Below are 26,286 nucleotides of genomic sequence, written 5' to 3' on the forward strand. Positions count from 1 at the left end.
ACATTATAACGATATCGCTAGCAATCCGTGACGTTGCAGCGTCCTCGCTAGCGATATCGTTTCGTTTGACACGCAGCAGCGATCAGGATCCTGCTGTGATGTCGCTGGTCGCTGAATAAAGTCCAGAACTTTATTTGGTCGTCCGATCGCTGTGTATCGTTGTGTTTGAAAGCAAAAGCAACGATACCAGCGATATTTTACACTGGTAACCAGGGTAAACATCGGGTTACTAAGCGCAGGGCCGCGCTTAGTTACCCGATGTTTACCCTGGTTACTAGCGTAAAATGTAAAAAAAACAAACAGCACATACTCACATTGCGTCCCCTGCAGTCTGCTTCCTCCTCTGACTCAGCGCCGCAAAGTGAAAGTGAAAGCAGCACAGCGGTGACGTCACCGCTCTGCTCTCACTGTACGGCGCTCAGTCAGTCAGGAAGTGGACGCAGGGGGACGTGAATGTAAGTATGTGCTGTTTGTTTTTTTTAGATTTTACGCTGGTAACCAGGGTAAACATCGGGTTACTAAGCGCGGCCCTGCGCTTAGTTACCCGATGTTTACCCTGGTTACCAGGGGACCTCGGCATAGTTGATCGCTGGAGAGCGGTCTGTGTGACAGCTCTCCAGCGACCAAACAGCGACGCTGCAGCGATCGACATCGTTGTCGCTATCGCTGCAGCGTCGCTTCGTGTGAAGGTACCTTAAGTCAGCGTTAACAATTGTCCTCTGTAATATTTATATATATCTATATCACTTGCCGGGTCTAAGAAACTGTATGAATATTCATCGGCTGCTCCTGCAGAGTAAACTCCGCATACAGGTAACCTGCCATCGAGAACCTTAGTGCCGTACATGGACAGACATAGCGTTAACCTCAGCTGCTTGTAGCCACAGATCTTACCCATCAATCCGCTCATCACAAAGGCCAAATGGATCTTATCCATCAATCTACTCATCAGAAAGACCATGGGCAATGTTACCCATCCATCCGCTCATCACAAGAATCTTACCCATCAATCTGCTCATCACAAAGGCCACATGGATCTTATCCATCAATCTACTCATCAGAAAGACCATGGGGAATCTTACCCATCCATCCGCTCATCACAAAGGCCACAGAAATCTTACCCATCAATCTGCTCATCACACAGGCCCCGTGGGTTAGTCACCCTGATTTCAGGTGGCTCTCCTGGATACTGCAAGATGTGAAAGCTCAGTGTCAGGTACTAAACTTATACACACAACACCAATCACGCCAGGATGGATGTAACTTCAGGTTAATGAATTCTCTCACACAAATGCACATAAGTGCAAGAAATCAGAGGAGGGAATGTAAGGGTGCGGTCATGATGGGCTCCTGGAAATAAAGTGACCGGTAGGACTAATTCCTACTTTCCAGGACATCCCTCACAGCAGCACACCAGGAGAAATACCAAATAAATGGATTTTAGGGTGGGACCAGTGCCTGGAGGACTTTTCTTCCATAGGCTAACTGTTGGCCAGATAATATGTCCCTCTTGTAGTGTTTAGAGAAGGTACTTAAGCTAGACCAGGCTGTGGTCCACTGAGGCACCTGCCCTCTCAGATCAAAAAGCAGAGATTGCTCACGTTGAATGTGCCTTAACGTTAGCCGGTGGCGTTCTCCCTTCTGATTCATATGCCAGGACATGAGGGATGTGATCCACCTACTAAATGTTGCTTTTGAGGAATTCTTGCCTTTGTTCTTTACTGAGAACTGAAAGAAGTTTGAATCTTGCCTCCAAGCTTCCATAGCTTCATGTAACAGAAGCCACCGTCTTACATCCGGTAAAGGAAACGTTTTCTCATCCCTTGGGTGCTGCCAAAAGGAGGGTGGACTGAGGGTCTGGTGTAGGGATATACTGGATACCACATTTGGAAGCAACGTTGGGGCAAGGTAAAGTATTATGTGATCTTCTAATATACAAAAGATAGGGATCTCTCACTGATGCGGCCTGGATCTCTACAACTCTTTGCTGAACTGACTGCTACCAAGAAACTCATCTTCATGGAAAGAAACTTTTTTTTTTTTTTTTTTTTTTAACTCAAAATAGATTTTTATTCAGTATAAAATCACAATAAACATTTTACAACAATACAGGGATTTTGAAAAGCTCCCCCCCCCCCCCCGCAATATATCCCAACATTACTACCCCCCCTTCTCCCCAATTAGACCGCTCACGCTCTCCCTTAGCATATCCTATACCGGCATATACTTTACTATTATGTGATGACTCCTACTGTCCCCTTATAAACAAACATCCCAACAGGATGGAAAGAAACTTGCGGTTTGTGTCTTCCTGGGGCTCAGGAGACATGCCGAGAGCATTCAGCGCCAGGTTTAGATCCCACTAAAGCACTGACTTCCTAACTTTGGACCTTAGTCTGATGATCGCTTTACGGAAACTAGCAACTCAGTAATGGTTTGCCAGCGGGTCGTCCAAAATGACACTTAGAGTGGAGATCTGTACTCTTAGCATGCTTGGTCTTAACCCCTTTTCAAATGCCAGCTATATGCCCAGGTGGGAAGAATCAATCATGGATTTCCCAAAATGAGAGCAGATCTTCCAAACTTTAGAATAAACAGCAGAAATTACCAGTTTTCTACTTGCTTGCATCATTGTGATCACTTGCTCCGACAGACCCCGAGACATTAGGATCCGCCTCTCAGGATCCAAGCTCTCAGGTGCAATTTCTTGATGTAACGGGGACCTTGAGACAGAAGATTGTTCCTCTCAGGAAGGGGAAGTGGATCCTCTACAGCCATGTGATCCAATAGGGAAACCAACTCCTTTTCGGCCAGACGGGGGGCAACCAGTATTACTTTAGCCTGATCTTCCTGGATTTTCCTGAAGGCTCTTGGAATTTATGGGAAAGGAGAGAAGGCATGTAGCCCCATCTTTGCAACAAGACGTCCACTGTTGTGATTCGGTTCTTGGGCTCCCCCGGTGGTCTCTTGTGGTACTGGTGTCCTGCAAGCTTTGCCTTCTCAGTTCACCTGTTCCTATCAGGATGTGGGAGTATCCTATTTAACCTTGCTCCTCAGTCATTCTAATGCTGGCCATCAATGTATCCAGAGTGATTCTGTTGCATGTTCCTGCTCCCAGTTTTCTGCTCAGCTAAGTTGGACTTTTTAGTCCTTAAGTCTATTTTTGTATGTTTTGTCCAGTTTGCACTTATGTGTATCTGCAGCTGGAAGCTCTTGTTGGGCTGAAATTACCACTCCAGTGGCATGAGTTGTCACATGAGTTAAGGTAATTTCAGGATGGTGTTTTGAAGGGTTTTGCAGCTGACCGCAAAGTCCTCTGTTGTATCTTTCTGCTATTTAGTTAGCGGGCCTCTCTGTGCTAAATCTGCTTTCATACTACGTGTGTCTTTTCATCTGCTCTCACCGTTATTATATGTGGGGGGCTGCTATCTCCTGTGGGGACATTCTCTGGAGGCAAGCCAGGACTGTGTTTTCTTCTACCAGGGGTAGTTAGTTCTCCGGCTGGCGCGCGGCATCTAGAGACAACGCAGGAATGCCCCCTGGCTACTTCTAGTGTGGTGTGTAGGTTTAGCATCGCGGTCAGCTCTAGTTTCCATCACCCGAGAGCTTGTCCGTTTATTCTATGCTTCTGATGTTTCCTTGCCATTGGAAACCATAACAGTCCACCCCCTCCAGGTTGTCCTCTGGATTCATGAAGAAATTTGACACCTTCATGTTTTTCCATGTTGTAAACAGGTTTACTTGAATTTCGATCATTGGGTCAGTAGCTGAAACACATCTGTGTTTAACCCCTTCACGCTGCGGCCCTTTTTCGTTTTTACATTTTGTTTTCCGCTCCCCTCCTTCCCAGAGCCATAACTTCTTTATTTTTCCGTCAATATGGCCATGTGAGGGCTTGTTGTTTGCGGGACAAGTTGTACTTTTGAACCATACCATTGGTTTTACCATATCGTGTCCTGTAAAACAGGAAAAAAATTCCAAGTGCGGTGAAATTGCAAAAAGTGCCGTTTCACAACTGTTTTGCGGATTGTTTTTTTTACCATGTTCACCAAATGCCAAAACTGACCTGCCACTATGATCCTTCAGGTAATTATGAGCTCTTAGATACCAAACATGTATTGGTTCTTTTTTATTTAAATGGGGTACAGAAATCCAATGTTTCTTATATAAAACAAAAAAAAAACAAAAACAAAAAACCTTGCCGTTTTCCAAGACCTATAGCGTCTCCAATTTTCGTGCTCTGGGGCTGACTATGGACTTATTTTTTGTGCGCCGAGTTGACGTTTTTAAGGATACCATTTTGGGGTAGATATGATCTTTTGATCTCTGTTAAGGTACCTTCACACGAAACGACATTATAACGATATCGCTAGCAATCCGTGACGTTGCAGCGTCCTCGCTAGCGATATCGTTTCGTTTGACACGCAGCAGCGATCAGGATCCTGCTGTGATGTCGCTGGTCGCTGAATAAAGTCCAGAACTTTATTTGGTCGTCCGATCGCTGTGTATCGTTGTGTTTGAAAGCAAAAGCAACGATACCAGCGATATTTTACACTGGTAACCAGGGTAAACATCGGGTTACTAAGCGCAGGGCCGCGCTTAGTTACCCGATGTTTACCCTGGTTACTAGCGTAAAATGTAAAAAAAACAAACAGCACATACTCACATTGCGTCCCCTGCAGTCTGCTTCCTCCTCTGACTCAGCGCCGCAAAGTGAAAGTGAAAGCAGCACAGCGGTGACGTCACCGCTCTGCTCTCACTGTACGGCGCTCAGTCAGTCAGGAAGTGGACGCAGGGGGACGTGAATGTAAGTATGTGCTGTTTGTTTTTTTTAGATTTTACGCTGGTAACCAGGGTAAACATCGGGTTACTAAGCGCGGCCCTGCGCTTAGTTACCCGATGTTTACCCTGGTTACCAGGGGACCTCGGCATAGTTGATCGCTGGAGAGCGGTCTGTGTGACAGCTCTCCAGCGACCAAACAGCGACGCTGCAGCGATCGACATCGTTGTCGCTATCGCTGCAGCGTCGCTTCGTGTGAAGGTACCTTTAGTGCAATACTGCAGCAACCAAATAAAATGTAATTCTGGCATTTTGACTCTCTCTCGTTACACCGTTTACAGATTGGATTATTTTTATTCGATTGCTAGTTCGGCGATTCTGAATAGGGCGAATGGGGAGTGATTTGAACTTTTATTTTTTTTAAGATTTAGAAACTTTTTTTTTTTGCTTTGTACTTGCTTCAATAGTCTCCATGGGAGACTAGAAGACGCGATCATTTGATCGCCTGTGCTATACAAAGGGCTTCAGCCCTGCTCTATGAAGCTAAATCGCTCACTTGCTATGAGCGCTGACTGCTGGGCAGCACTCAAAGCAATCAGGCAATGACAATGACAGCCACAGGGGTCTGCTGCAGACCCCGCGTTGTCATGCCAACCCATCGGTGATCCGCGGTAATGTGATATGGGCGCCGATGGGTGGGATTAGTGACGCACTTCTGGCACGAGCATGTTAAATTATTGCGATTCCAGCCATGGCTGTTAAGGGCACGTGTCAGCTGTTCAAATCAGTTGACATGTGCCAGTAAAGTTGCAGTAAAGTTGCTCATCGCCAGAGCCTGCAGAAAACAGGGAGAGCCCAACTCAAATGTAACTATACGTCTTAGGTGGAAAAAGGGTTAGTGAGATAGTTTCCATCTTGAACGTTCTGTACCTGACCCATGATTTATAGTGGTATGATACTTTGAGAGTTTATTTATGGAAAACAGATTGAAATAGTGGCCCTGGCAAATCTCAGAGCAAGGCACTGGAATAACTGCTCCAGATGATATCAGATACCTGACGTCCCCCAAGAATCTTTTTAGGGAGGTTGGAGATTGAGGAACTGTTAGGAGAAACTTTTTCTGAGGGGTGAAAGTAAATTCTATCCTGTAGCCTTCCCCTACATTCTGTAGAATCCACCGATTCTCTGAGATGGCCTGCCAGCCTCTCAAAGACTCCCCCCTGACTCCTGTGACCTCTACCCTTACCTCCCTTGGAGTAACTTCACCATCGCGTTTTACCTTTCACTCTGGATTCTTGTCTCTGGGATGGACGGCACTTACAAAAGGAAGGATATCTCCCGGGCCTTTATTCTGGGAAACCTTTTTTGTTGTCAAAAGCTATTTCTAGTATCTGACCTAATACGGCTTCAAACACCTGTAAGCCTGAAAACAGGATGGAGCATAGCTGGCTTTTCGAATGACTATCCCCCGATCAGGTTGATTAGCCGGATTACTTACGGTAATGCTCTTTTAATGAGTCCATGACAGCACCCACTGGAGAGATAGGGATCCGCCCCAAGGAACAGGAAACCTACAGAGACATAAAAGGGGGCGGTCCCCCTCTCCTCCTCAGTTTAATTTCAGAGTACCCGGAGGACCGCCAGTGTTAGTCAATCATCACAATGTATCATCAGAATATAAACTTCATAGAAGTAATTACATTGGCTTTTATTAGGGAGGGATGTGACTGGGTGCTGTCATGGACTCATTAAAAGAGCATTACCGTAAGTAATCCGGCTATTTACCCTTCGCCATGACAGCACCCACTGGAGAGATTTCCAGAGACCAACACCTAGGGGGGGACCACCGTGCTGAGGATAGTCCTGCCAAAGTGTAGGTCAGAGTCAGAAGACAGGTCGAGCCTGTAGTGATTATAGAAAGTGGAAGGAGCCAACCAAGTTGCAGCCTTACATATATCTTCGATTGGCACGTTCCCTTTTTCGGCCCAGGAAGAAGCCATGGCTCTGGTGGAATGTGCTTTGATGCCCTCCGGAGGTTCTTCGTTTTTCATGGAATAGGCCAACCGGATAGCGTCTCTTATCCACCTGGATAATGTTGCTCTTGTGACTCCATATCCTTTCTTTTTGCCCTGGAAGGATATGAACAGAGCCCTACTCTGCCTCCAACTACTAGTTTTCTCAATATATTGCAAAACTACTCTCCTGACGTCTAGAGTATGGAATTTTTGTTCTTCAGGAGTAGAGGGATCTTTAAAGAAAGTAGGAAGATGTATCTCCTGTGACCTGTGGAACTTCCCTGCTACCTTAGGAAGGTATAGGGGGTCCGGTTTTAAGATTAGTCTGTCATGAAATGTGAGAAGGTAAGGTTGATCTATCGACAAGGCCTGAATGTCGCTGACTCTTCTAGCCGATGTTAAGGCTACTAAGAAGGCTGTTTTTAACGACAAGTGTTTTAAAGATGCTGTGTCTATAGGCTCAAATGGGGATTCTGTTAGAGAGTCTAAGACTAGATTTAGATCCCACGGAGCTACTCTAGGTATGTGGACAGGAGTAACTCGTTCACAGGCCGTGATGAAGCGGGATACCCATTTATTACCAGCAATATTATGGCCATAGAGGGCACCCAGAGCGGACACCTGGACCTTTAGTGTGTTAACTGACAGACCTAACTCTTTCCCTTTCTGTAGAAATTCTAGTATAGATTTTATTGGGACTTCAGAGGGGTTTGAACTAGTATGGAACTGAAGAAACTTCTTCCATACTTTGGTGTAAATTTTTGTTGTAGATGGTTTCCTGCTAAGCAGGAGTGTATCAATTAGGCCTTTTGAAAACCCCCTGGAATTTAATATCTGCCTTTCAAATTCCAGGCCGTCAGGTGGAGGCTGTCCACCTGAGGGTGGAAGAAAGGTCCCTGGGAGAGAAGGTTTGGGATTGAGGGAAGGACCCAAGGATCCGTCACCGACATCGACCGCAGGCACGAGAACCATGGTCTCTTGGGCCAGAATGGCGCTATTAGTATTATTCTGGCCTGCTCTTCCCTGATTTTCCGTATTACTTGTGGAAGCAGAATTATCGGAGGGAAAGCATACGCCAGCTTGAATTGCCAGGGTGTTTGAAGAGCATCTAGAATGTCCGGGTGATCTGCACGGGACCGAGATGCGAATTTCTGGACTTGTTTGTTTTGTTTTGTAGCGAACAGGTCTATTTGGGGTTTGCCCCATAACAATGTTATCTTGTGGAAAATGTGAGGATTGAGACACCATTCTCCTTGATGAAGAGTGTGTCGACTTAGGAAGTCCGCTTGTTGATTGTCCTCTCCTTTGATGTGGACTGCCGAGAGGGACAACAGATGCTTTTCGGCCAGGATTAAGGTACTGTTTGCGGAAGACATTAGAGCGTCTGATCTTGTGCCGCCTTGTTTGTTTAAATACGCCACTGTCGTAGTGTTGTCTGAACAGATTCGGACGTGGCTTCCTCGTAGCTGTGGGAGAAATTGACGCAGTGCATAGTTTACCGCATTCAATTCTTTTAGGTTTGATGAATATAAATCCTCATTCTTATCCCAGGTTCCCTGGCAGAATCTATCTCCCATGTGTGCGCCCCACCCGTGGGGACTAGCGTCCGTAGTTATCGTGTGGGATGGTGATATTACCCAAGGGACACCCCCCGCTAGGTTGTCTTTATTTAGCCACCATTCTAAGGAGGATAAGACTTTCTCGGATAAAGTTATTTTCGATTCAAGGTGCCCCAGAAATTTTCTCTGTTCCCGAAGTATCTGATGTTGTAATGTTCGGGTATGAAGTTGTGCCCACTGAACGGCTGGAGTACAGGAGGAGAGGGATCCTAGCAAGGACATTCCTGCTCTCAGGGACATTTGAGGTTTGTGAATGGCCGCCACAACTTTACCCTCTATAAGAGATATTTTTTCTTGGGGAAGTAGACATTTTTGCTTTATGGAATCTAGACTAAATCCCAAAAATGTCTGAAGAGAAAGTGGGGTGAGTCTGGATTTTTTATAGTTGACGATCCAGCCCAGGCTTTCTAAGGACGAGACAGTGTCAGCTAATCGTTCCGCACACTGAAGGGATGAGTTTCCTACAACTAAAAAATCATCTAAGTAGGGAATGATTAATGTGTCTCTCTGGCGAAGGTAGGCCATTACTTCTAACATTACCTTCGTGAAGATCCTGGGTGCCGTGGAGAGACCGAAGGGCATGGCTGTATACTGGAAATGATGAATCTCCCCCTCAAGAGTTACTGCCACTCTTAAGTATTTTTGATACCTACTATGGATAGGGAGATGGTAGTAGGCATCTTTTAAATCAATGCCGCCCATTCTACAATTTGGAAAAAGGAGCTTAATGGCCGATCTAATAGACTCCATTTTAAACGTATAATTTTTAATAAACGTATTGAGTTTTTTAAGATTTATAATTGTTCGAAATGAACCATCGGGTTTAGGGATTAAAAATAACGGAGAGTAGAACCCTTTACCCTCTTGTCCCTTTGGCACCCTAACTAAAACATTTTTAACTATAAGACTTCTAATTTCCAGTTCAAGGGCCTTCTGTTGCACTGGTGAGGAAAGGGCTGTTAAAATAAAGGAATCATGGGGAATTTGGAGGAATTCTATTTTCATTCCTTCCTTAATAATATTTAGCACCCAGGAACTTGACGTGATTTTTCGCCATTGGGGAAAGAAAAATTTTAACCTGCCCCCTACTGGGGTGTCTGGTGTTTCAGAATTTGTTGTCTCTACGGAAGGGGGGGCCTTTGAACATAGTGCCACCCTGTTTTCCCTCTCTTGTGGCCCATCGTGACGATCTTTCAGTCTGTGTTCTTTTCCCGAACGGCCTCTTCCTAAAGGTCTTCCTATAGAAAGGAATTGAGGGGTCAGGGAAGGCTTTTTTCCTCTCTTTTGCTTTTTTGAGGATCTCGTCTAATGCTTTCCCAAACAAAAACTCACCCTCACACGGAATAGCGCAGATCTTAGCCTTTGACTGCGTATCCCCCTTCCAGCTCTTCATCCATAACGCACGTCTGGCATTATTAATTAGACCGGCTGCCCTTGCTGCGAGGCGAAGGGAGTCAGCTGAAGCATCGGCCATGAATGCTGCTGCACCTCTAATTAGTGGTATCGCATCCCGCAATTTTTGTCTGGAGACCCCCTGTTCGATTTGTTGATCCAGCTGATCAATCCACACAAGCATGGATCTAGCTGTGCACGTGCTGGCAATTGATGGAAGCCTCCCATGATCGTTTCAGTGACGATTCTGCCTTCCGATCTAAAGGATCAGAAAGTAGGCCCGCATCCTCGACTGGTAGGGCTGACTGTTTTGAGGTGGAGGCGACTGCAGCGTCCACCTTAGGGATTTTAGTCCATGAAATTAACTCCTCATCATTAAAGGGGTACTTCCTTTTGGAGGCTGACGGGAGGAAACCTCTCTGGTCCTGTTTCTCCCACTCCCTCTTTATCAGAGCCTTAACCGCAGGAATTACTGGGAATGCTCTTCTCTTCCTCTCTGCCAACCCTGCAAACATGATGTCTTGTGCAGTTTGGTCGTCTTTTGTATCCTCACAACCTATAGTATTCCTGATGGACTTTACTAGGTTGTCCACCCCATCAAGAGGAAAACAAGCTCGACCCTCAATGTCGGAATGTGTTGAGGAAGAGGATGATGCCTGCGAGGAGTCTGAGTGGATAACGCCTTCCTCCTCGGACTCAGAGCTGGATATAGCCTTTTCTTTCCCGGATTTTTTAGGGGGGGTACTGGCTTGTGAGATGGCCTGTAATTCCTCTCTAATTATGGCCCGTATATCTGTGACCGACATAGATGGACTCTGCATTGTTTCCGCCATACACTGATTGCAGAGTTTTTTGGGGTGGGAATCTGGGAGAGGCTCGTCACATAACGCACATTGCTTGTGCTTAGATTTCTGTCTCTTTTTGGCCTGGGAGAAGAAGACATTTGTGGAAAAGGGTGTCAGCTTTATAGGCAGAGGGGAAATCACACTCACCCAGTGAAGCTGTACGGTACCGAAATAGGAGGCTGCGACTTTCTGGATCTTGAATCCTTGGTCTCACTCCTGTGGCTGGCATCTGAGGACCTTCTGCTGGCTGGCTCACCTGCTGGGTCCACAGTCTTGCCTGGGGACGACATGTTGCATCGCCTGTGCGTTTGCAACTTCCCCCTTTTTATAGGCCAGGATCCGGTCAGTAAACTTTTTTTTTTTTTTTTTTTACTCTGCAGCGGTGCACTGCGCATGCGCGAAACCGCGCTTTTCCCTCCACCGCTGTGTGAGTGACCCGGAAGTGCTCCTCTACTTCCGGGTCATTCTGGGGATTCTTACACCGCTCCACGCATGTGCGGCCGCCATTATCCCGGCCTGCGCTATGGAGCGGTGTACCGGCTGCCGCTGCAGCTGTGCCGCAGATCCCGGACCCTTTTACCTGGTGGTCCGCGTCTGGAGCCTGTTCAAGGCCGCACCTCTGCAGCGCTGCTCCTGTGGAATCGGCGTCGTCTCTCCCGGACTCAGCCATCCCACATGCCGGCCAGACGAGGGGGGAGCCGTCTAACGGAATCTCCCCCGACGCTGCATCTGGACTGCATCCCCTGCCGTTCGCGCAGAAACCGCACAGGCGGATGCTCCTAGCCCAGGTATGATTTCTGTAGTCTTCAGAGATCCTGTCCCCTGGGAACAGGAAACCTAAACTGAGGAGGAGAGGGGGACCGCCCCCTTTTATGTCTCTGTAGGTTTCCTGTTCCTTGGGGCGGATCCCTATCTCTCCAGTGGGTGCTGTCATGGCGAAGGGTAAAAATCAGAGAGACCGCCTAGCCAAGTTAGAATGGATGTTGCTTCTGGCTGCAAACCTTCCCAAATCCAATGAAGCAACTGCCACAAAAATTATAGCCGTTTTTAGCATGGGAAGGAACTCTAATAAAATCCAATACTCGCAGGCAAATTGTAATTGAACCATTAATTTGTCAATCGACAAACACATGAACCCTAGCTACAGAGGTGGTGGCAATGTTGTTCCTAATGATGGCAGCTGATGCCTCCCAGGCTTTTCTTAGTAACCCCTCTGCCTTTCTACCCATAGCATCCTGGAGATCTGAAGAATCTTCAAAGGGGATTGATTTCTTCCTTGCCACACCGTCAGGATTTCTTCAGGAATTTGTGCGGTTTTTTTTTGCAGATTTCCCCGATAAAAACGCTATAATGCCGCATAAAAAACGCATACATTATGCATCCTATCATTTAGAATGCATTCTGGAAAAAGAAGCAACATTTTCATTATTTTTGAGGATTTTCCATGAAATTGGAGTGTCAGGAAAAAAAAACGCAAAAAATCCGCACAAAAAACGCATGCGGATTTCTGGCAGAAATGTCCGGATTTTGTCAGGAAAATTTCTGCAAGAAATCCTGACGTGTGCACATACCCTGACAGTAGGAATGTCAGTTTTTGGGATTTCATCCCAAACTGTAACATCCTCTGAATCAAAGGGGAGACGGGCTTTGAAATCTCTGGGAATGACAAGCCTCTTTCCTGCATCTACCCATTCATCCATGATCATGGTTTTGATGACAACTTTGCTAACTGGGAACACTTCGCTGAGTTTCCAATCCTCCAAATACCTTGTCTTGTACTGAGAAGGCTCGTGTAGTTCACTCAGTTTTGTCATGTTCCAGATCCTGGTCAGAGCAATAAGAACACTCTTTCTGATGATTCCTCCATTTCCCATCTAGCTCTTTTATGGTGGGACATGCCCTGAACCCTTTGAGGGGGAACAAGGCGGGAGACCGTGCTTTGTACTTCCTCCCTGATCATGGATCTCATGTCGCCCATAAACGAGGTTTGGTGCTCTTGTAAGATTTTCATGACGCACTCCGCACATAACTGCTTCTTATGTGCCTCTGGTAGTTTGGCGTTCCATGTTGCACATCTTCTGCTTTCCTTCCTGGTGGAAGAACCAGACCCTATAGAGACCTCTGTCCTTAATTTAAACAAGATAGGAGATTTTGAGGCTAAAAAGGATCCAGAGCTGTATGATGTTAACTTAACCAAATTTATTGGGGCCAATAAGATTATAAAACTTTCAACGCCCAGGGATTGTTCTGACGGGGTCTCTGAAAGTGCACGATTAACATCATCGTCAAACTGCACACTAAATCAGATCATCAACAACCCTTTTTAGGGTCCTACCTTGTCTTCTTCGTGTACGCCCTATCCCCACAGTCCCCTGCATTCCACGCTAGAATGCTTGCTGCGCTGATATTTGTGTGGCTCCCCTTGAAATCACCCTGGAAGGCCTGCGGTGCGTGTCACTGGAGGAAGCAGCAGCTTGTGGCGAGGAGCCCTCCACAGAGGGAAGCAGCGAAAGCCAGGAGCCACTTCCTGTGCTACTGACTTGGCTGAGGGACCCCAACCCCGCAAGTTAGGCTACAAGCCTCTTCACAGGTGGAAGGGGAAAAAAAAAAAAAAGGATCCCCTCCAATCCCCCTGAGCTCGCCAGGTAATCTTTAAAGCTGACGCGCTTCCTCTCCTGAGTCTATCCAGCTAGGAACAGGAAAAACAAACAATGAGGATGAGGTGAAAGGGGGCTTTTAACCTGTCATATGCTTCCTATCCCTAGAGCATGCGAAGGACTACCTCCTGGTGTGATGTTATTAGGGACGTCCTGGAAATAAAGGTTCCTCTGAATGCCACAGAATAAGACGGAGGAGGACACAGAGAGGGACCGACACACAGTCACAAAATGAGAAGGAGGAGAATGCAGACAGGGAGGACTCAGAGCAACAAAATGAGAAGGAGGAGAATGCAGACAGGGAGGACTCAGAGCAACAAAATGAGAAGGAGGAGAATGCAGAGAGGGAGGACACAGCAACAAAATAAGAAGGAGGAGAATGCAGAGAGGGAGGACACAGAGCAACAAAATGAGAAGGAGGAGAATGCAGAGAGGGAGGACTCAGAGCAACAAAATGAGAAGGAGGAGAATGCAGAGAGGGAGGACTCAGAGCAACAAAATGAGAAGGAGGAGAATGCAGAGAGGGAGGACACAGAGCAACAAAATGAGAAGGAGGAGAATGCAGAGAGGGAGGACTCAGAGCAACAAAATGAGAAGGAGGAGAATGCAGAGAGGGAGGACACAGAGCAACAAAATGAGAAGGAGGAGAATGCAGAGAGGGAGGACTCAGAGCAACAAAATGAGAAGGAGGAGAATGCAGAGAGGGAGGACTCAGAGCAACAAAATGAGAAGGAGGAGAATGCAGAGAGGGAGGACACAGAGCAACAAAATGAGAAGGAGGAGAATGCAGAGAGGGAGGACTCAGAGCAACAAAATGAGAAGGAGGAGAATGCAGAGAGGGAGGACTCAGAGCAACAAAATGAGAAGGAGGAGAATGCAGAGAGGGAGGACACAGAGCAACAAAATGAGAAGGAGGAGAATGCAGAGAGGGAGGACTCAGAGCAACAAAATAAGAAGGAGGAGAATGCAGACAGGGAGGACTCAGAGCAACAAAATGAGAAGGAGGAGAATGCAGAGAGGGAGGACACAGCAACAAAATGAGAAGGAGGAGAATGCAGAGAGGGAGGACTCAGAGCAACAAAATGAGAAGGAGGAGAATGCAGAGAGGGAGGACACAGAGCAACAAAATGAGAAGGAGGAGAATGCAGAGAGGGAGGACAGTCACAAAATGAGAAGGAGGAGAATGCAGAGAGGGAGGACTCAGAGCAACAAAATGAGAAGGAGGAGAATGCAGAGAGGGAGGACTCAGAGCAACAAAATGAGAAGGAGAATGCAGAGAGGGAGGACACAGAGCAACAAAATGAGAAGGAGAATGCAGAGAGGGAGGACTCAGAGCAACAAAATGAGAAGGAGGAGAATGCAGACAGGGAGGACTCAGAGCAACAAAATGAGAAGGAGGAGAATGCAGAGAGGGAGGACACAGAGCAACAAAATAAGAAGGAGGAGAATGCAGAGAGGGAGGACACAGAGCAACAAAATGAGAAGGAGAATGCAGACAGGGAGGACTCAGAGCAACAAAATGAGAAGGAGAATGCAGACAAGGAGGAGAATGCAGACAGGGAGGACACAGAGCAACAAAATGAGAAGGAGGAGAATGCAGACATGGAGGACACAGAGCAACAAAATGAGAAGGAGGAGAATGCAGACAGGGAGGACACAGAGCAACAAAATGAGAAGGAGAATGCAGACAGGGAGGACACAGCAACAAAATAAGAAGGAGGAGAATGCAGAGAGGGAGGACACAGAGCAACAAAATGAGAAGGAGGAGAATGCAGAGAGGGAGGACACAGTCACAAAATGAGAAGGAGAATGCAGACAGGGAGGACACAGCAACAAAATGAGAAGGAGGAGAATGCAGAGAGGGAGGACACAGAGCAACAAAATGAGAAGGAGGAGAATGCAGAGAGGGAGGACACAGTCACAAAATGAGAAGGAGGAGAATGCAGAGAGGGAGGACACAGTCACAAAATGAGAAGGAGAATGCAGAGAGGGAGGACGCAGAGCAACAAACTGAGAAGGAGGAGAATGCAGAGAGGGAGGACACAGAGCAACAAAATGAGAAGGAGGAGAATGCAGAGAGGGAGGACACAGAGCAACAAAATGAGAAGGAGGAGAATGCAGAGAGGGAGGACACAGTCACAAAATGAGAAGGAGGAGAATGCAGAGAGGGAGGACACAGTCACAAAATGAGAAGGAGAATGCAGAGAGGGAGGACGCAGAGCAACAAAATGAGAAGGAGGAGAATGCAGAGAGGGAGGACGCAGAGCAACAAAATGAGAAGGAGGAGAATGCAGAGAGGGAGGACACAGAGCAACAAAATGAGAAGGAGGAGAATGCAGAGAGGGAGGACACAGAGCAACAAAATGAGAAGGAGGAGAATGCAGAGAGGGAGGACACAGTCACAAAATGAGAAGGAGGAGAATGCAGAGAGGGAGGACACAGTCACAAAATGAGAAGGAGGAGAATGCAGAGAGGGAGGACACAGTCACAAAATGAGAAGGAGGAGAATGCAGAGAGGGAGGACACAGTCACAAAATGAGAAGGAGAATGCAGAGAGGGAGGACGCAGAGCAACAAAATGAGAAGGAGGAGAATGCAGAGAGGGAGGACGCAGAGCAACAAAATAAGATGGCTACAGAGCCGAAGACACCAGATACATGGAGTAAAAATAACTGATTATATAACAGTACTTTCAAATATTACTTAATGTGTCACGCACCAGTGGTGGCAGGAGCAGATGCAGGGTCAGTCGCACATACTGACTATCTGGGTCATCCCCAGTTGTCGGGTGTAACATGATCCGCAGCACCAATCTGTGATAAGCATACAAGATCAGACAAGGATGAGGATCAATACCAAGGCAGAAGAATGGAAAAGGAGCAGATAGCAGGCAGGAAAGTCACCAACCCGTCCTCGTCCTGCGAAATGTCCAATTCATCAAGATAGATGGACTGAAGAACTACCAACTCCTGAGAGAGCGAACTGAAAAAAAAAGCAGAAAAAGCAAACATATAATCCCCCGATGCTAGGAGGAGGATAATAAAAAACTACAGACATACAGTCGTGGCCAAAGGGGTTGGCAGCCTTCATTTTCTGGAAGTATTTCTTACAGAAAATTATTCCAAATACACACGTTTATTTCCTTGGCGTGAATTGCAAGAACACGTAATAAAAAAAAAAAAAAAAAGGGGGGGGGGGGGCATTGTCTCAATCTTTACATTGTGCGACTGGACTGTACTAGGGGGATAATAACACTACAGACATATAACACTGCTCTGTACTAGGGGGATAATAACACTACAGACATATAACACTGCTCTGTACTAGGGGGATAATAACACTACAGACATATAACACTGCTCTGTACTAGGGGGATAATAACACTACAGACATATAACACTGCTCTGTACTAGGAGGATAATAACACTACAGACATATAACACTGCTCTGTACTAGGAGGATAATAACACTACAGACATATAACACTGCTCTGTACTAGGGGGATAATAACACTACAGACATATAACACTGCTCTGTACTAGGAGGATAATAACACTACAGACATATAACACTGCTCTGTACTAGGAGGATAATAACACTACAGACATATAACACTCCTCTGTACTAGGGGATAATAACACTACAGACATAACACTGCTCTGTACTAGGAGGATAATAACACTACAGACATATAACACTGCTCTGTACTAGGAGGATAATAACACTACAGACATATAACACTGCTCTGTACTAGGAGGATAATAACACTACAGACATATAACACTGCTCTGTACTAGGAGGATAATAACACTACAGACATATAACACTGCTCTGTACTAGGAGGATAATAACACTACAGACATATAACACTGCTCTGTACTAGGGGGATAATAACACTACAGACATATAACACTGCTCTGTACTAGGGGGATAATAACACTACAGACATATAACACTCCTCTGTACTGGGGGATAATAACACTACAGACATATAACACTGCTCTGTACTAGGAGGATAATAACACTACAGACATATAACACTGCTCTGTACTAGGGGGATAATAACACTACAGACATATAACACTGCTCTGTACTAGGAGGATAATAACACTACAGACATATAACACTGCTCTGTACTAGGGGGATAATAACACTACAGATATATAACACTGCTCTGTACTAGGGGGATAATAACACTACAGACATATAACACTCCTCTGTACTGGGGGATAATAACACTACAGACATATAACACTGCTCTGTACTAGGAGGATAATAACACTACAGACATATAACACTGCTCTGTACTAGGGGGATAATAACACTACAGACATATAACACTGCTCTGTACTAGGAGGATAATAACACTACAGACATATAACACTGCTCTGTACTAGGGGATAATAACACTACAGACATATAACACTGCTCTGTACTAGGAGGATAATAACACTACAGACATATAACACTGCTCTGTACTAGGGGGATAATAACACTACAGACATATAACACTGCTCTGTACTAGGAGGATAATAACACTACAGACATATAACACTGCTCTGTACTAGGGGGATAATAACACTACAGACATATAACACTGCTCTGTACTAGGAGGATAATAACACTACAGACATATAACACTGCTCTGTACTAGGGGATAATAACACTACAGACATATAACACTGCTCTGTACTGGGGGGATAATAACACTACAGACATATAACACTGCTCTGTACTAGGAGGATAATAACACTACAGACATATAACACTGCTCTGTACTAGGGGGATAATAACACTACAGACATATAACACTCCTCTGTACTAGGGGATAATAACACTACAGACATAACACTGCTCTGTACTAGGAGGATAATAACACTACAGACATATAACACTGCTCTGTACTAGGAGGATAATAACACTACAGACATATAACACTGCTCTGTACTAGGAGGATAATAACACTACAGACATATAACACTGCTCTGTACTAGGAGGATAATAACACTACAGACATATAACACTGCTCTGTACTAGGAGGATAATAACACTACAGACATATAACACTGCTCTGTACTAGGAGGATAATAACACTACAGACATATAACACTGCTCTGTACTAGGAGGATAATAACACTACAGACATATAACACTGCTCTGTACTAGGAGGATAATAACACTACAGACATATAACACTCCTCTGTACTAGGAGGATAATAACACTACAGACATATAACACTCCTCTGTACTAGGAGGATAATAACACTACAGACATATAACACTGCTCTGTACTAGGAGGATAATAACACTACAGACATATAACACTGCTCTGTACTAGGAGGATAATAACACTACAGACATATAACACTGCTCTGTACTAGGGGGATAATAACACTACAGACATATAACACTCCTCTGTACTAGGGGGATAATAACACTACAGACATATAACACTGCTCTGTACTAGGAGGATAATAACACTACAGACATATAACACTGCTCTGTACTAGGGGGATAATAACACTACAGACATATAACACTGCTCTGTACTAGGAGGATAATAACACTACAGACATATAACACTGCTCTGTACTAGGGGATAATAACACTACAGACATATAACACTGCTCTGTACTAGGAGGATAATAACACTACAGACATATAACACTGCTCTGTACTAGGGGGATAATAACACTACAGACATATAACACTGCTCTGTACTAGGAGGATAATAACACTACAGACATATAACACTGCTCTGTACTAGGGGGATAATAACACTACAGACATATAACACTGCTCTGTACTAGGAGGATAATAACACTACAGACATATAACACTGCTCTGTACTAGGGGATAATAACACTACAGACATATAACACTGCTCTGTACTGGGGGGATAATAACACTACAGACATATAACACTGCTCTGTACTAGGAGGATAATAACACTACAGACATATAACACTCCTCTGTACTAGGGGATAATAACACTACAGACATATAACACTGCTCTGTACTAGGGGATAATAACACTACAGACATATAACACTGCTCTGTACTAGGAGGATAATAACACTACAGACATATAACACTGCTCTGTACTAGGGGGATAATAACACTACAGACATATAACACTGCTCTGTACTAGGGGGATAATAACACTACAGACATATAACACTGCTCTGTACTAGGGGATAATAACACTACAGACATATAACACTGCTCTGTACTAGGAGGATAATAACACTACAGACATATAACACTGCTCTGTACTAGGGGGATAATAACACTACAGACATATAACACTGCTCTGTACTAGGGGGATAATAACACTACAGACATATAACACTGCTCTGTACTAGGGGGATAATAACACTACAGACATATAACACTGCTCTGTACTAGGAGGATAATAACACTACAGACATATAACACTGCTCTGTACTAGGGGGATAATAACACTACAGACATATAACACTGCTCTGTACTAGGAGGATAATAACACTACAAACATATAACACTGCTCTGTACTAGGGGATAATAACACTACAGACATAACACTGCTCTGTACTGGGGGGATAATAACACTACAGACATATAACACTGCTCTGTACTAGGAGGATAATAACACTACAGACATATAACACTCCTCTGTACTAGGGGATAATAACACTACAGACATATAACACTGCTCTGTACTAGGGGATAATAACACTACAGACATATAACACTGCTCTGTACTAGGAGGATAATAACACTACAGACATATAACACTGCTCTGTACTAGGGGATAATAACACTACAGACATATAACACTGCTCTGTACTAGGGGATAATAACACTACAGACATATAACACTGCTCTGTACTAGGGGGATAATAACACTACAGACATATAACACTGCTCTGTACTAGGGGATAATAACACTACAGACATATAACACTGCTCTGTACTAGGAGGATAATAACACTACAGACATATAACACTCCTCTGTACTAGGGGGATAATAACACCACAGACATATAACACTGCTCTGTACTAGGAGGATAATAACACTACAGACATATAACACTGCTCTGTACTAGGAGGATAATAACACTACAGACATATAACACTGCTCTGTACTAGGAGGATAATAACACTACAGACATATAACACTGCTCTGTACTAGGAGGATAATAACACTACAGACATATAACACTCCTCTGTACTAGGGGGATAATAACACTACAGACATATAACACTGCTCTTTACTAGGGGGATAATAACACTACAGACATATAACACTGCTCTGTACTAGGGGGATAATAACACTACAGACATATAACACTGCTCTGTACTAGGAGGATAATAACACTACAGACATATAACACTGCTCTGTACTAGGGGGATAATAACACTACAGACATATAACACTCCTCTGTACTAGGGGATAATAACACTACAGACATATAACACTGCTCTGTACTAGGAGGATAATAACACTACAGACATAACACTGCTCTGTACTAGGAGGATAATAACACTACAGACATATAACACTGCTCTGTACTAGCAGGATAATAACACTACAGACATATAACACTGCTCTGTACTGGGGGGATAATAACACTACAGACATATAACACTGCTCTGTACTAGGGGGATAATAACACTACAGACATATAACACTCCTCTGTACTAGGGGGATAATAACACTACAGACATAACACTGCTCTGTACTAGGGGGATAATAACACTACAGACATATAACACTGCTCTGTACTAGGGGGATAATAACACTACAGACATATAACACTCCTCTGTACTAGGGGGATAATAACACTACAGACATAACACTGCTCTGTACTAGGGGGATAATAACACTACAGACATATAACACTGCTCTGTACTAGGAGGATAATAACACTACAGACATATAACACTGCTCTGTACTAGGAGGATAATAACACTACAGACATATAACACTGCTCTGTACTAGGGGGATAATAACACTACAGACATATAACACTGCTCTGTACTAGGAGGATAATAACACTACAGACATATAACACTGCTCTGTACTAGGAGGATAATAACACTACAGACATATAACACTCCTCTGTACTAGGGGGATAATAACACTACAGACATAACACTGCTCTGTACTAGGAGGATAATAACACTACAGACATATAACACTGCTCTGTACTGGGGGGGATAATAACACTACAGACATATAACACTGCTCTGTACTAGGGGGATAATAACACTACAGACATATAACACTGCTCTGTACTAGGGGGATAATAACACTACAGACATATAACACTGCTCTGTACTAGGAGGATAATAACACTACAGACATATAACACTGCTCTGTACTAGGAGGATAATAACACTACAGACATATAACACTGCTCTGTACTAGGGGGATAATAACACTACAGACATATAACACTGCTCTGTACTAGGAGGATAATAACACTACAGACATATAACACTGCTCTGTACTAGGAGGATAATAACACTACAGACATATAACACTGCTCTGTACTAGGAGGATAATAACACTACAGACATATAACACTGCTCTGTACTAGGAGGATAATAACACTACAGACATATAACACTCCTCTGTACTAGGGGGATAATAACACTACAGACATATAACACTGCTCTTTACTAGGGGGATAATAACACTACAGACATATAACACTGCTCTGTACTAGGGGGATAATAACACTACAGACATATAACACTGCTCTGTACTAGGAGGATAATAACACTACAGACATATAACACTGCTCTGTACTAGGAGGATAATAACACTACAGACATATAACACTCCTCTGTACTGGGGGGATAATAACACTACAGACATATAACACTCCTCTGTACTAGGGGATAATAACACTACAGACATATAACACTGCTCTGTACTAGGAGGATAATAACACTACAGACATATAACACTGCTCTGTACTAGGAGGATAATAACACTACAGACATATAACACTCCTCTGTACTAGGAGGATAATAACACTACAGACATATAACACTGCTCTGTACTAGGAGGATAATAACACTACAGACATATAACACTGCTCTGTACTAGGAGGATAATAACACTACAGACATATAACACTGCTCTGTACTAGGAGGATAATAACACTACAGACATATAACACTGCTCTGTACTAGGGGATAATAACACTACAGACATATAACACTGCTCTGTACTAGGAGGATAATAACACTACAGACATATAACACTGCTCTGTACTAGGGGGATAATAACACTACAGACATATAACACTGCTCTGTACTGGGGGGATAATAACACTACAGACATATAACACTGCTCTGTACTAGGGGGATAATAACACTATAGACATATAACACTGCTCTGTACTAGGGGATAATAACACTACAGACATATAACACTGCTCTGTACTAGGGGGATAATAACACTACAGACATAACACTGCTCTGTACTAGGAGGATAATAACACTACAGACATATAACACTGCTCTGTACTAGGGGGATAATAACACTACAGATATATAACACTGCTCTGTACTAGGGGGATAATAACACTACAGACATATAACACTCCTCTGTACTGGGGGGATAATAACACTACAGACATATAACACTCCGCTGTACTGGGGGGATAATAACACTACAGACATAACACTGCTCTGTACTAGGGGGATAATAACACTACAGACATATAACACTGCTCTGTACTGGGGGGATAATAACACTACAGACATAACACTGCTCTGTACTAGGAGGATAATAACACTACAGACATATAACACTGCTCTGTACTAGGAGGATAATAACACTACAGACATAACACTGCTCTGTACTAGGGGGATAATAACACTACAGACATATAACACTGCTCTGTACTGGGGGGATAACACTACAGACATATAACACTGCTCTGTACTAGGAGGATAATAACACTACAGACATATAACACTGCTCTGTACTAGGAGGATAATAACACTACAGACATATAACACTGCTCTGTACTAGGGGGATAATAACACTACAGACATATAACACTGCTCTGTACTAGGAGGATAATAACACTACAGACATATAACACTCCTCTGTACTAGGGGGATAATAACACTACAGACATATAACACTGCTCTGTACTAGGAGGATAATAACACTACAGACATATAACACTGCTCTGTACTAGGAGGATAATAACACTACAGACATATAACACTGCTCTGTACTAGGGGGATAATAACACTACAGACATATAACACTGCTCTGTACTAGGGGGATAATAACACTACAGACATATAACACTGCTCTGTACTAGGAGGATAATAACACTACAGACATATAACACTGCTCTGTACTAGGAGGATAATAACACTACAGACATATAACACTGCTCTGTACTAGGAGGATAATAACACTACAGACATATAACACTGCTCTGTACTGGGGGGATAATAACACTACAGACATATAACACTGCTCTGTACTAGGGGGATAATAACACTATAGACATATAACACTGCTCTGTACTAGGGGATAATAACACTACAGACATATAACACTGCTCTGTACTAGGGGGATAATAACACTACAGACATATAACACTGCTCTGTACTAGGAGGATAATAACACTACAGACATATAACACTGCTCTGTACTAGGGGGATAATAACACTACAGATATATAACACTGCTCTGTACTAGGGGGATAATAACACTACAGACATAACACTCCTCTGTACTGGGGGGATAATAACACTACAGACATATAACACTCCTCTGTACTGGGGGGATAATAACACTACAGACATATAACACTGCTCTGTACTGGGGGGATAATAACACTACAGACATATAACACTGCTCTGTACTAGGAGGATAATAACACTACAGACATAACACTGCTCTGTACTAGGGGATAATAACACTGCTCTGTACTAGGAGGATAATAACACTACAGACATAACACTGCTCTGTACTAGGAGGATAATAACACTACAGACATATAACACTGCTCTGAACTAGGAGGATAATAACACTACAGACATATAACACTGCTCTGTACTAGGGGGATAATAACACTACAGACATATAACACTGCTCTGTACTAGGAGGATAATAACACTACAGACATATAACACTCCTCTGTACTAGGGGATAATAACACTACAGACATATAACACTGCTCTGTACTGGGGGGATAATAACACTACAGACATATAACACTCCTCTGTACTAGGAGGATAATAACACTACAGACATATAACACTGCTCTGTACTAGGAGGATAATAACACTACAGACATAACACTGCTCTGTACTAGGGGGATAATAACACTACAGACATATAACACTGCTCTGTACTAGGGGGATAATAACACTACAGACATATAACACTGCTCTGTACTAGGGGGATAATAACACTACAGACATATAACACTGCTCTGTACTAGGAGGATAATAACACTACAGACATATAACACTGCTCTGTACTAGGAGGATAATAACACTACAGACATATAACACTGCTCTGTACTAGGAGGATAAGCCGGATTACTCACCGGTAATGCTCTTTTAATGAGTCCACGACAGCACCCCACATGAGAGAGAGGGATCCGCCCCATAGGAACAGGAAACCTACAGAATAAAAGGAGGCGGTCCCCTCTCCTCCTCAGTTTAGTTTACAGAGTACAAAAAGGGAACCGCAAAAGCTTTAGTATTAATTCTTATTCAGCAACATAAATATCTTAAACTCTATACAACCATTATTTGTGAATTTAAAAGGAAGAGCTGTGCATAACTTAGGGAGGGTAGTAAATGGGTGCTGTCGTGGACTCATTAAAAGAGCATTACCGGTGAGTAATCCGGCTTTTTACCCTTCGCCACGACAGCACCCCACATGAGAGATTTTCAGAGATTCATTATTTGGGTGGGATTACTGTATTAAGAACAGCTCTACCAAAGGTTAGATCAGAAGATGTAGATAGATCAAGTCTATAATGGTTGTAAAAGGTAGAAGGTGTAGACCAAGTTGCGGCCTTACATATTAAATGGATCGGTACATCTGCTTGTTCCGCCCAGGAGGAAGCCATGGCTCGTGTTGAGTGCGCTTTAATACCCGCTGGAGGAATCTCGCCTTTTGATGTATAGGCCAAGCAGATAGCATCTCTAATCCATCGAGATATGGTAGCTCTCGTGACCCCATGTCCTTTCTTGTGGCCCTGAAAGGAGATAAACAGAGCCCTACTCTCCCTCCATGTCTGACACCTTTCTATATAGGTCAGGATGGCTCTTCTGACATCTAAGGTGTGGAATTTATGCTGTTCTGGAGTTACAGGTGAATCAAAAAAGGAAGGGAGAAATATCTCTTGGGACCTGTGGTAGGTGGACGCTACCTTAGGGAGGTATGAGGGGTCTGGTTTTAGGACTATCCGATCATGGAATATCAGTAAGAAGGGTGGGTCTACTGATAGGGCCTGGATGTCGCTAACCCGTCTAGCTGAGGTTAGGGCTACCAAGAGGGCTACTTTATATGTCAGGATTTTTAAAGGTATTGAATCTAGTGGCTCAAATGGGGAGCTGGTTAAGGCCTCTAGCACTAGATTTAAATCCCACGGAGGTAGACGGGGAATATGGACCGGTTTACTACGTTCACAAAATTTTATGAATCTGGAGATCCACCTATTAGCTGCTATATTGCATCCATATAGGGCTCCTAATGCCGAGACCTGAACTCTTAAGGTGTTTACAGATAACCCCAACTCTCGGCCTTTTTGCAAGAACTCTAGAATAGGTGTGACTGGAACTTGCTTAGTGAACGGTACCGTGTAAAAGTCTAAGAATTTATTCCATACCCTACTATATATCAGGGTGGTAGATCTTTTCCTGCTCAATAAGAGGGTGTTTACTAGTTCTGCTGAGAACCCTCTTGATCTTAGTAGTTGCCTCTCAAATTCCACGCCGT

General features: G+C 44.0%; 2 protein-coding genes across 4 annotated transcripts in view; both read right to left on the reverse strand.

Moving 5' to 3' along the window:
- The window catches only part of RNF25 (ring finger protein 25), a 57,421-nt gene that overhangs the window by 16,783 nt on the left and 14,352 nt on the right, over window positions 1-26,286 (reverse strand). For 2 of the 3 annotated variants that reach the window (XM_077273580.1, XM_077273579.1), the window contains exons 2-4: window positions 16,215-16,289; window positions 16,027-16,120; window positions 1,122-1,189 (exon numbers count right to left, since the gene is read on the reverse strand). In XM_077273580.1, coding sequence (XP_077129695.1) covers window positions 1,122-1,189; window positions 16,027-16,104 — 146 coding nt within the window. In that variant the 5' untranslated portion in view covers window positions 16,105-16,120; window positions 16,215-16,289. Of the gene's footprint in view, window positions 1-1,121; window positions 1,190-16,026; window positions 16,121-16,214; window positions 16,290-24,883; window positions 25,020-26,286 lie in introns of those variants that run through there. The other variant, XM_077273578.1, reaches the window with a different exon arrangement.
- Window positions 9,833-11,593, reverse strand: LOC143784964 (uncharacterized). The gene is made up of 2 exons (XM_077273581.1): window positions 10,819-11,593; window positions 9,833-10,732 (listed from the first exon to the last, which is right to left on the reverse strand). Exons 1-2 carry the CDS (start codon window positions 11,044-11,046, stop codon window positions 9,995-9,997), a joined length of 966 nt encoding a protein of 321 aa, XP_077129696.1. The 5' UTR covers window positions 11,047-11,593; the 3' UTR covers window positions 9,833-9,994.

Source organism: Ranitomeya variabilis, chromosome 7 (genome assembly GCF_051348905.1).
Source record: "Ranitomeya variabilis isolate aRanVar5 chromosome 7, aRanVar5.hap1, whole genome shotgun sequence".
NCBI lineage: Eukaryota > Metazoa > Chordata > Amphibia > Anura > Dendrobatidae > Ranitomeya > Ranitomeya variabilis.

Bases quoted from the DNA above. Each gene is read 5' to 3' on its own strand.
- LOC143784964 (XM_077273581.1), bottom strand. From the start codon at position 11,046: ATGCGCAGTGCACCGCTGCAGAGTAAAAAAAAAAAAAAAAAAAGTTTA. The intron at 10,733-10,818 runs GTACCGTACAGC...TTCTTCTCCCAG, and splicing joins AGTCGCAGCCTCCTATTTCG to GCCAAAAAGAGACAGAAATC.